We start from the raw sequence: 12,438 nt of genomic DNA, 5'->3' as shown, positions 1-12,438 counted from the left end.
TGTACCTGAACAATAACTTAATTCACATCTTTATTTAATATTTCTCATCACTTCTTGAGCTGCTAATTGTGTCTACATTATAGTAACTTTTTTTTGGTTATATAGCCTTTGCTTTTAATAATTTTCCTACACATTCATTCATTTGTTCCAATATATTTTTGATGTCTCTCATATCCTTAACCTGGTGTTTCATCCCTGGAATGTGGCTGGGAAGAGGACTAACATTGGCCTTCGCTTCTTGCAGTCTGCAAACTAGAAAAGAAGATCCAAAATCTATTGTGAGTTTTACAAAGGGAAAGAATAAGCTGTTCTTGAGGTCATATTATAATTGACCTAATCTAGTTTGGTAAACTGAGGATTAAAAGAGGAGTAGCATTTAGCCAGATGAGTGGATGGAGAAGAGAATTCTATGCTGCCCTTGAGTTTTGACAAGGACTCTCTGGAAGGAGAATCCTCTGTGCTTTTTGTTCATGCATTTGGCTGAGTTTCCACACCCATGTATTCTTTAATCTCTAGCAACTTCAGATGGCAAATGAAAAGTACATGTTTCCTACCCCATAAAATAAAAGAGATTACTTTTATTTAAATAAGATAGAAAAGACAAATGTACATCATCAACATTATCAACACTTTAAAAAATAATGCAGCCATGATATCTCCTGAAGGTAAAATGAAGTTAAACACAGTGAAGTATAATTGATTTTCCCCATTCTAGAAGTCACCAGGATAGAAGCCCCTCAGCTATTAGAATTCCCGAGACCTTGGTCAGGTTTGTGACCTGTTCCTGATCATTTGGGTCCACACCAAATGAAAGGTCTGAGAGGGAAAGAGAAAGAGCGTGAGAGGAAATTACAAATGAGGGAACTTCTGGCAACATTAATAAAGCTTATTATACCACATTCATAATCTAGAAAGACCCCTATCCAGCCCTGGGGTCTTTGAATATAGTGGGGTAAGAGTGGGAATGTAGAAAAGAGACTGAAATGGTCCTCCACGCTGACACACAGAAGTAGAAAAATATCCTCAGAGTTAAGTAGCATATCATTCCTACTTGTCCAAGATTCCTTGCAAAGTCCTATAATCCAGTTACGAGAGTTTCCCACATTCACCTCCCAGTAATGTTTGCCAGTGGTGAAGGTCTGAGCACCCCATGAAGGAGTATTCTCTGAGCTTGCTGGATTACGGGGCACGTCTTGATGGTCAGGACTGCACTGCAAACGTCTCAGGTCTTCAGTCAGAGCCACATGACAATTTCTTATTTTATGATCCAACGTAACATACACTTTAGTAAAAAGAAAACAGCAAAGTCAAAGAACAGAGTTTTAAAGTTCTGTGGGATGGACAAGTGTGGCGGTATTGTGGCAGAGGTTTAGCAACCAAATCTCTGGAACAAAGCAAAGCTGGTTTGTCTTATTTGCTGGGAATATTCCAGCCCACCATGACCATTTTCAAGGTGCCAGCCATTTAGTAATTGCTCCTAAAATTCTGGAACTTGTAACAAGTCGCTCCCATGAGTGTGTCAGTACCAGGTAGCTCCAGAACACCCCTTTACCAAAGGTGACTAGACAGAGTGTGTCACTGGAAATCCAGAGAAAGAACAGGAAGGGCTTCTTGTCTATTTAAAAGAGCCAGAAAATCTCTAATCATACAACTAGATGAAAATTTTGAGAATACATAAAGATGTAGGATGTCAGGCTCTGGCTTATTTTTACTAACTAACTCCTCAAAAACTGGGGAGTTCATTCATAGATGTCAAGAAAATAGCAAACAAACAAACAAACAAACAAACAAAGAAAATAGCAAAATGGCCCTTAATTCATTTAAGTTCTCTCATTAATCCACTCACAAAATAAAATATAATAGTAATAAATATATTATACATTTTATATATATATATATATATATATATATATATATATATATATATTTTTTTTTTTTTTTTCTTTTTGCGGTATGCGGGCCTCTCACTGTTGTGGCCTCTCCCGCTGCGGAGCACAGGCTCCGGACGCGCAGGCCCAGCGGCCATGGCTCACGCGCCCAGCCGCTCCGCGGCATATGGGATCCTCCCAGACCGGGGCATGAACCCGCATCCCCTGCACCGGCAGGCGGACTCTCAACCACTGCGCCACCAGGGAGGCCCTATACATTATATTTTAAATATGATATTGTTTTTATTTTTAGTCCTAAATAGTGATCACATTGCTTAACATTTAAGCAAGCAAAAATAAAATAAAGCAAGAACCCATTTGTGCCTTTTTTTAGAAGTGATTTCTCTCTTAGGATTTCTAATGGAGCTACTGCTGAATCAGAATCCAACTCATCCCATCTCAGGCCTGCTTCTCCTTTGTCTGCCAGGCTCACCCTTCAGTTGAATTTGTCTTAAGGGGCCCTCTATACAACAAATCATGGGTTCAATTTGTTTTGTGGTTGTACTTGTTGTATATAAAAATACTTTTAAGCTTTTTAAAAGTCTTGTGATTTTTCAAATGTAATTATTACATTCAATATTCAGATAAACATTTAAAAACAACATTAAGGTGATTCTAAGAATCTGAATATACACATATAACCACAGTTAACTACAAGAGGAAATACACTGAATGGATATGCAGTTTTATAAGGCAGACTGTTCTTTTTTATAAATTTTAACTCGCCACAAGTAACTATATAAGAAACTGTCATGTTCGATTGTTTTTGACAGGCTTCAGTTAGCTTTCTCTGACTGATAATTAATAATACATTATAAAGTTAGTTATAAAGCAGTGCCTGCTTCCCTGTTCTCTGCAAAGAACAGACAGAGCAATGAAGAGAGATCATCAGCATGTATGTAGTCGTGAAGGAAATATTACTGCCTTCACACAGAGAGCTGCCTCTTACCTCGGAAGCTGTTAAGCCTTTCCAACATCCCAGTGATGGCCCATGTACTGAGCTGTGGGTCCATAGGCTGAGGAATGTACAGCTGCATTAACTGACTCCTGTAAAAAGAAAAAGACCCACTTACTAATAGGCCCAAAGGTATCATTAGCAGTCCATTGATGGTGCTTCATCAGAATCCTCATAATTAGGTTTGAAGGGTGTGAATTTAACTCCTCAGATGGAGGAACACTACAGTTGCTATTATATTTTACAATCTGTTTCCCTGCTCTTAGCCTATCAATCTTAGTAGAATATGTCACCTCAATCATAATTGTGTCTGTTTCCTCCCTTCTAGCTTCCCTAGGGGATCCACACAGCAATTATCATTTAATTCCTGAAATCTAATAGGTGGCAAATAGTTAGAATTTGCCATTTGATACATATGGAACCTCAGCACTATCGTCTGTTCTTTCTTGATGATTCTACCTCACTCCTCATCTCAGCATCCGTCTACCTGCTGCCTCTCTGAGCTTATCTGCCTTTCCCATAGATGACCAGGAACAATCCTCAAATATCAATAATCAGAATTTGGAAATTAGGGGCAGGAAAACTAGTTGTCTCTTTGCAACTTCTACGGTAAGGCTTGCAACTGGAACTACACTCCCCTCAACCCTACTTTCACCGAAGGGTAGACTATACAAAACCTGGCAGACTTTTAGAGAAGGAAGGAATAAACGCAGACAGAAAGAAACTTCTCATTAAAAAGGGAGGGTCGGAGCTTCCTTGGTGGCACAGTGGTTGGGAGTCCGCCTGCCAATGCAGGGGACGCGGGTTCGAGCCCCAGTTTGGAAGGATCCCACATGCCACGGGGTGGCTGGGCCCGTGAGCCATGGCCGCTGAGCCTGAGCGTCCAGAGCCTGTGCTCCGCAACGGGAGAGGCCACAACAGTGAGAGGCCTGCGTACCACAAAAAAAAAAAAAGGGGGGGGAGGGTCCATCTCAACAGAAATAGCCTGATCATTATCACAATTACCATGATTTGAATAGAGGGGCAAACTTACCTTTTCATTGTGTCTCCCACACCCTGTAAGGAGAAAGAAGGGAAGGCTTAGCTTTCAGCACAAGCTCTCCTGTTTAGTTTGAGGATATGAGATTATACTGGGAAATTCACTATCTCCAGTTTTCTTCCTTGGGGAAAATCATTTGCCATTTCCCTTATCCTTAAAAAGATGAAACCCAGTCTCACATTTACATACAGTTGACAAAATCATACTCTTGATAAAATTGAAAGTCAGAAGATGTTCTTAGGGTGCACGAATGGCTGTGCTTTGTTGTAATCTACAGCAGGATTCACAGCATTCCCCAAAGTTCTTATAAGGGTGTGAAAGCTAGAACTTCACAACAGAAAGAAAGCATACATCCCATATTCACACATATTACCAAGTACACATACAAAGTTAAATTATCTGCTCACAAGCTGCTCTCTTGCAGCTGGTCAGAAACTGTAAATATAGTCGTCCCTGAGTATATGAGGGGAATTCATTCCAGGACCCCTTGTATACCAAAATCTATGGATGCTCAAATCTCTTATATAAAATGGCACAGTATTTCCATATAATGTATGCACATTTTTCTGTATACTTTAATCACCTCTAGATTACTTATAACACCTAATATAATGTAAATGCTATGTAAATAGTTGTCAACATTGACAAATTCAAGTTTTGCTTTTTGGAAATTTCTGGGTTTTAAAAAATATATATATTTTCCATCGGCAGTTGGTTGAATCCCCGGATGTGAAACCTATAGGTATATGGAAGGCTAACTGTATAGTAGAGGAATATAACAAGAAGGTTTGGGAGATTTTCTTCTGGATCTGTTACTTGAACCTTTCCACATAGTTATCCTTCTTCCATAAAAGGCAAAAGTGATGCTTTGTCTCCAGATTATACTGGAGGAACAAAACCCGCCATCATAGAGGCAGAAGAAGAATCTGGACTTTGGAACCAGAAAAATAATGGAGGCCAAAAAGGATATAACTCCAGTGAATATAAATGCTTTCTAAAAAGGCTGGTGTTCAGCACCCTAACGTCCTTCCTTAGTCCTTACCTGGAGCATGTCCACATCTGCTTTAAGGCACAGTTCCTTCAGCTCCTCATATATTCTTCTCAGAAGTTTCCCCATATGAACCATTCTGGCTACATTTCTCCTGAGTCGCTGAAAAACAATCTTGCCTTCAATTGCCAACATCTCTAAATGTTTTTGCTTTTCTTCCTGGAGATATTGATATACCTTAGGGTATTCCGCTCCTATCATCACCATCCGTAGATTTACAAAACCCTGCAGTGACATTGGATTAATTAGATCATGTATCTGGATGGTTTTTTTCTTCTCTTGTTATCTATTGTCTACGTGTTATGTATAGAATACTTGTCTTAGTTTGTTTGGGCTACTATAGCAAAAGCACAGTAGACTGCATAACTTATAAGTAACAGAAATTTACTTCACACAGTTCAGTAAGGTGGGAAATCCAAGATCAGTGCCAGCAGATTTGGTGTATGGTGAGAGCCACTGCCTAGATAGCTATCTTTTTTTTTTTTTTTTTTTTTTTTTGCTTAATAATGATTAAAATATATTCCACTTTACGAAGCACATTCACATCCTTGGTTTTCATTTTTTTACCATATGCATGTATTTTTTTATTAAAGTGTAGTTGATATACAATATTGTGTTAATTTCAGGTATACAGCAAAGTGATTTGGTTATACATACATATATATATATATATATATATATATATATATATATATATGTATGTATCTATATTCTGTTTTTTCCCAATTCTTTTCCATTATAGGTTATTACAAGATGTTGAATATAGTTCCCTGTGCTATAAAGTAGGTCCTTGTTGTTTATTTTATATATAGTAGTGTGTATATGTTAATCCCAAACTCCTAATTTATCCTTCCCCCACTTTCCCCTTTGGTAACCATCATGTTTTTTTCTATGACTGTCGGTCAATTTCTGGTTTGTAAATTAGTTCATTTATATCATTTTTATTTTTAGATTCCACATATAAGTGATATCATATGATATTTGTCTTTTTCTGACTTACTTCCCATAATATGGTAATCTCTAGGTCCATCCATGTTGTTGCAAATGGCATTATTTCATCCTTTTTCTTGGCTGAGTATTATTCCATTGTATAAGTATAGTACATCTTCTTTATCCATTCATCTGTTGATGGACATTTAGGTTGCTTCCATGTCTTGACTAGATAGTGATCTTTTGGTTGTGTCCTCACATGGCAGAAGGGGCAAGCCTCCACAGTGCTTCTTTTATAAGAATCCCATTCATAAGGACTCTGCCTTCATGACCTAATCAGCTCCCAAAGGCACGACCTCCTAACACCATCACTTTGGGGTATAGAATTTCAACATTTGAACTTGGAAGTGGTGGTGGGGGGAACCCAAACTTTTGGACCATACCTTCTGTTTTCTCTGCTCCAGAAGGATGTGTTCTCAGAGAACTGCTGGTTCACTCCCTTTGCTTCTTTAGATCTCTACCATGATGTAACGTTCATAATGAGTCTTCCCTGACCAGCGTACTTTCTCCCCAAACCTGTACTATTTATACACATCCTTGCTTTAATTTTCTCCCAAGAACTTTACAAATGTGAGGTATTATAAATGTTACTCTTTTTTATTTGTTACATGACTTCTCTTACTAGATTATAACCAACTGAGGTCAGTGATTTTCTTCTTTTTCTCCATTTCTGTATCTCTTTGTGGGCCTAGAACAGTGAGCAATGCATCATATGCCCTCCTATGAATGAGTGGTTTATTAGGAAATCCATCCTAAATGATCAAGATAATTTTATTATTGCCTTTGATATTTTCACAGCACTGTATACAGATTTCTGTTTAATGACATATTCTCTACCATAGCCTGTTGATATGTCTTCTTTAGAAGTGATTGAGTTCTTTGAAAATAAAAATGTAGTTTATTTTTATTAAACCTTCAGTTTCAGGTTCCCAGTTCATATATGTGAATCAATGAATAATACAACCCAAAATCCTTAGGTAGACGTTCACAATCTTGCCATGGCTATAATTACATTTCTAGCCATAACTCTCACTGCCTGCTTCATACCCTATGTACTAATTAATAGGAGCTACTTGCAGATCCCAGACAATTCCATGATTTGTCTCATTTTTAGCTTTCTTGTCCCTTAGGTGCCTGTGTCATAAATACCCATGAATTTACAGATTCTACTAACACATTAGCATTGGGATGATTTTTACTTTTTTGAGAAGCTTTTCTTAACATTCAAAGTTTATTAATCTCCTACAGAACTCTATTTTTACCTCCATTCCAGTGACCATTGCATTTTGTTTTGTGATACTGCATTTTCTTGTCCCTGCTAAAGTACAATATTAGTGGTAGACATTGCTTTATCAAGAAAATCAGGAAAAATCTTTTAGTTACATATTGGGTTCATTCAACATGAAATCCTATATTGAAGGTCATGTATGTAGCTCTCTCTGATCACTCACTCAGGGGACATTATGATTTAATTCAAGTTCTTCCACTGTAAGTTACAAGAATATTTGTCCCAATCTGGTACCAGTGGATACAGGGTCTACTGCTTACCTCCCATACTCTGAATATGTTGGTCACTTTTTTTATATTTCTCTGGTTTTCTTTTTTCTTTTTCCAAATAGATTTCATTTGCATCAGAAGGTTCTCCTGCAAAATAACTATAAATTGGAGTACTAGAAAAGCAAAGGTAATACCTTTCAGATACTTAAAATAAGATAGAAGGGTATGAACATGGGACAAACAGTAAAGAGAGCAGAGATGTCAGTGATTTTCCTTGGGAACACTAACTGATAACTCTGAGAGATCAACCAAAAATAGAATGCCTAAATTTAGAAAATGTAATCTATTATTTGAGGAATCTAACACTAATATTGTAGTAACTTGGTCAATTTTCAGAAGTGAATCTTGCTTTATATTTAATTGTGAAATATTAGTCCTCAGTTTTCCTATGGCACTATAAGAAAATATTGGCCAGTGTTTCTAAATCAGCTATAATTAGAACAGGATCATTGTAATCATAGTTGTAGGAGCCAATGACTGTTACTGAAACTAGAGATTTATCCACCACGTTACTTACACTGAAATACCAGCACCCTAATTCTCATCAATTTCATCATCATCCCTGTCTTTCAGCCCAACAGAATTTAAACTTCAGGAGAACAAGATGTTGTCTAGTTTCTTCACTGCTTTATCCCTAGATTTCAGAATAGTGCCTGGCACATGGTGTTCAGAAATTCTATTTGTTTCTTACATAAAATAATAATAACAATCAATGTATTTGCCTCATTGCCTATCAGATACAGGGTCATCCACATTTCAAAGTGCAGTCAGAGATATTACTTACCCTGTAGTGCTCTGCAACCTGCTTTATTGGATAGTGTTCATGTGTGGCATGCTCTGGGGAATGAGAGCAGAACAAACACAGCAGGCTCTTGTCAGTTTGACAGAAGTAGAGCTTTATCACTTGGTGTATCTTACACATCTGTTTGGCAGAGCTAGGTAACTGGCAGACAACTGATTCTCTGGTAGGCAGAATATGTTCCTTAGCAAAAATAGTGCTTTTGAAGTCCATTTTTGGAGATATTGCCTTGCACACAGGACAGCAAGTAGCTGTTTGGACATCTTCCCACAAGAGACAGAGGCAAGGAGTACAAAATCTGTGCCCACAGCTAATGGTGACAGGGTCTGTGAAATTGTCCTTGCAGATGGAGCAGATGAACTCACTGGGGAAACACTGCATGGAAGCAGAGTCCATGTTTCTGGGAAAATAAAAGGAAAGGACATTCTTTACCCTTGGCATGTGAGTTGAGCTTTGAGCCTTCTCTCACTAATACATATATGTACTGTAGGAGGACAGGCCATGTTTTGAATAGGATGGCGAGGCACAAAGAGAGTCCTGCAGACTGGTAAAATGCATTTTTATTTTCTTACATTGGCCTCCAGCACTACTTCTCATTTCCCTGTTAGAAATCCAGGATTTTTCACATATATTATCTCTCTTTCAAAGACAAAGAAATCAGAGGTTCTGGGCTCATTCATAGGCAGTGGGTCATATTGTGTCCAAAACTATCACAATTTTCCCCTTTTTTCCTCTCTCTGATTGGTTAGCACAGGGTATTTGTTCCAATTCTGGCCAATGAAATAAGAAACTAAGACTCCTAGGACAATTCCAGAAAAGATTTTCTTGCTTCAGAAGAGATGCGTGGAATTAAAAAACAAAAAAAACTGCTTTTTCTGTTTCTGGACATTTTTTGGATACAGTACCTATCTGTATAGCCATCTTGTGGTCACAACATGAACTAGCCTAAGGAGAAAAGACAATAGTCTAAGGACAACAAAAAGATGGAAAGAAACTGAGTTCTTAACAATGACATTGAACAATAGTTACCTAATTCTAGAGAGGCCAATTTCTGACTAAATTAACACAAGTCCCTATACTAAAGACCTAACAGAAGAAAGTTTGTGCTCACTACCACATAAAAAAAGAACTTAGCACAGTATCTACTGTCATATGTAATACATCAGGGGTTCAACAAAAATTATGAGGAATATCATAAGGCAAGAAAAATGTAGTCTGAACAGACAAAGCAGTCATCAGAACCAGACTTAGATACAACATAGTTGTTAGAACCATCAGACAAAGAATTTAAAATAACTGTGATTAGTATGTTAAAGGCTTTTATAAAAAATGTAGACAACATGCAAGATAGGTAATTTCAGGAGAGGGATGAAAACTATAAGACAATCAGGCTAGATATAATACATGCAGAGCATTTTGTGTTTGCATTCAGGAGTAGATGCAATACAAGAAAGAAAAGTATCAGTGACCATAATGGTAGGTCAATATAAAATACCAAAACTAAACACAAAGAAGAAAAAAAAGAGTAAAAAATTAAACAGAACAAAACATCAAAGAGCAGAAGGACAACATTAAATGCTGTTTAACATTGTTTAGCATCTGTGTAATTAGATTTCCAGAAGGCAAATAAAGATATAACAGAGCAAAAGAAACATTTAAAGAAATAATTTTAGACACTCTTCCAAAATTAGTGATGGACACTAAAAAAAAAGATCTACGAGGGAAGATGGTGGAAGAGTAAGATGCGGAGATCACCTTCCTCCCCACAGATACATCAGAAAAACATCTACATGTGGAACACCTCCTACAGAACACCTACTGAACGCTGGCAAAAGATCTCAGGCCTCCCAAAAGGCAAGAAACTCCCCACGTACCTGGGTAGGGCAAAAAAAAAGGAAAAACAGAGACAAAAGAGTAGGGACGGGACCTGCACCAGTGGGAGGGAGCTGTGAAGGAGGAAAAGCTTCCAGACACTTGAAGCCCCTCCACTGGCAGAGACGGGGTCGTGGGGGGGACACTTCAGAGCTACGGAGGAGAGCATAGCAACAGGGGTGCGGAGGGCAAAGCGGAGAGATTCCCACACAGAGGATCGGTGCCGACCAGGACTCACCAGCCCGAGAGGTTTGTCTGCTCACCCGCCGGGGCGGGCGGGGCTGGGAGCTGAGGCTCGGGCTTCGGAGGTTGGATCCCAGGGAGAGGACTGGGGTTGGCTGCATGAACACAGCCTGAAGGGGTTAGTGCATCACAGCTAGCCAGGAGGGAGTCGAGGAAAAAGTCTGGACCTGCCGAAGAGGCAAGAGAATTTTTCATCCCTCTTTGTTTCCTGGTGCATGAGGAGAGGGGATAAAGAGAGCTGCCTAAAGGAGCTCCTGAGACTGGCGCGAGCCGTGGCTATCAGCGCGGACCCCAGAGACGGGCATGAGACGCTAAGGCTGCTGCCGCCGCCAGCAAGAAGCCTGTGTGCAAGCACAGGTCACTATCCCCACCACCCGTCCCAGGAGCCTGTGCAGCCCACCATTGCCAGGGTCCCGTGATCCAGGGACAACTTCCCCGGGAGAACACACGGTGTGCTTCAGGCTGGTGAAACGTCCTGCCTGCCTCTGCCGCCTCAGGCTTGCCCTATACCCCTGCCTCGCCCCTGGCCTGAGTGAGCCAGAGCCCCGGAATCAGCGGCTCTTTTAACCCTGTCCGGTCTGAGCAAAGAACAGAAGCCCTCAGGCGACCTACACGCAGAGGCGGGGCCAAATCCAAAGCTGAGCCCCAGGAGCTGTGCAAACAAAGAGGAGAAAGCGAAATTTCTCCCAGCAGCCTCAGGAGCAGTGGATTAAAGCTCCACAATCAACTTGATGTACCCTGCACCTGTGGAATACCGGAATAGACAACGAATCACCGTAAATTGAGGAGGTGGACTTTGGAAGCAAGATAGATTATTTTTTCCCCTTTTCCTCTTTTTGTGAGTGTGTATGTGTATGCTTCTGTGTGAGATTTTGTCCGTATAGCGTTGCTTTCACCATTTGTCCTAGGGTTCTGTACGTCCAGTTTTTTTTACTTAAAAAATTTTTTTTCTTAATTATTTTTTATTTTAATAACTATTTTATTTTATCTTCCTTCTTTCTTTCTTTTCTTTCTTCCTTCCTTCCTTCCTTCCTTTCTTTATCTCTCTCTCTCTCTCTCTCTCTCTCTCTCTCTCTCTCTCTCTCTCTTTCTTTCTTTCTTTATTTTTTCTCCCTTTTATTCTGAGCCGTGTGGATGAAAGGCTCTTGGTGCTCCAGCCAGGTGTCAGTGCTGTGCCTCTGAGGTGGGAGAGCCAACTTCAGGACACTGGTCCACAAGAGACCTCCCAGCTCCACGTAATATCAAACAATGAAAATATCCCAGAGATCTCCATCTCAAAACCAAGACCCAGCTTCCCTCAACGACCAGCAAGCTACAGTGCTGAACACCCTATGCCAAACAACTAGCAAGACAGGAACACAACCCCACCCATTAGCAGAGAGGCTGCCTAAAAACATAATAAGGCCACACACACACCAAAACACACCACCAGACATGGACCTGTCCACCAGAAAGACAAGATCCAGGCTCATCCACCAGAACACAGGCACTAGTCCCCTCCACCAGCAAGCCTACACAACCCACTGAAACAACCTTAGCCACTGGGGACAGACACCAAAAACAATAGGAACTACGAACCTGCAGCCTGCAAAAAGGAGACCCCAAACACAGTAAGATAAGCAAAATGAGAAGACAGAAAAACACACATCAGATGAAGGAGCAAGGTAAAAACCCACCAGACCTAAAAAATGAAGAGGAAATAGGCAGTCTACCTGAAAAAGAATTCAGAATAATGATAGTAAAGGTGACCCAAAATCTTGGAAATAGAATAGAGAAAATGCAAGAAAGATTTAACAAGGAACTAGAAGAACTAAAGAGGAAACAAGCAATGATGACCAACACAATAAATGAAATTAAAAATACTCTAGAAGGGATCATAGCAGAATAACTGAGGCAGAAGAATGGATAAGTGACCTGGAAGATAAAATAGTGGAAATAACTACTGCAGAGCAGAATAAAGAAAAAAGAATGAAAAGAACCGAGAACAGTCTCAGAGACCTCTGGGAC

General features: G+C 39.6%; 1 protein-coding gene across 2 annotated transcripts; it reads right to left on the bottom strand.

The window, feature by feature from the left end:
- Window positions 1–788: 788 nt before the first annotated feature.
- Window positions 789–8,712, bottom strand: LOC132494311 (tripartite motif-containing protein 77-like). Of its 2 annotated transcripts, XM_060105328.1 has the most exons (6): window positions 8,302–8,712; window positions 7,509–7,604; window positions 4,965–5,195; window positions 3,917–3,939; window positions 2,878–2,975; window positions 789–1,282 (listed from the first exon to the last, which is right to left on the bottom strand). In XM_060105328.1, exons 1-6 carry the CDS (start codon window positions 8,710–8,712, stop codon window positions 789–791), a joined length of 1,353 nt encoding a protein of 450 aa, XP_059961311.1. The 2 variants fall into 2 exon arrangements, with proteins under 2 accessions (XP_059961311.1, XP_059961312.1); XM_060105329.1 differs by lacking the exon at window positions 4,965–5,195.
- Between the last annotated feature and the right edge of the window lie 3,726 nt (window positions 8,713–12,438).

Source organism: Mesoplodon densirostris, chromosome 7 (assembly GCF_025265405.1).
Source record: "Mesoplodon densirostris isolate mMesDen1 chromosome 7, mMesDen1 primary haplotype, whole genome shotgun sequence".
Taxonomy (NCBI): domain Eukaryota; kingdom Metazoa; phylum Chordata; class Mammalia; order Artiodactyla; family Ziphiidae; genus Mesoplodon; species Mesoplodon densirostris.
Note: the sequence above shows the minus strand (reverse complement) of the source record. Positions and strands in the feature narration are given on the sequence as shown.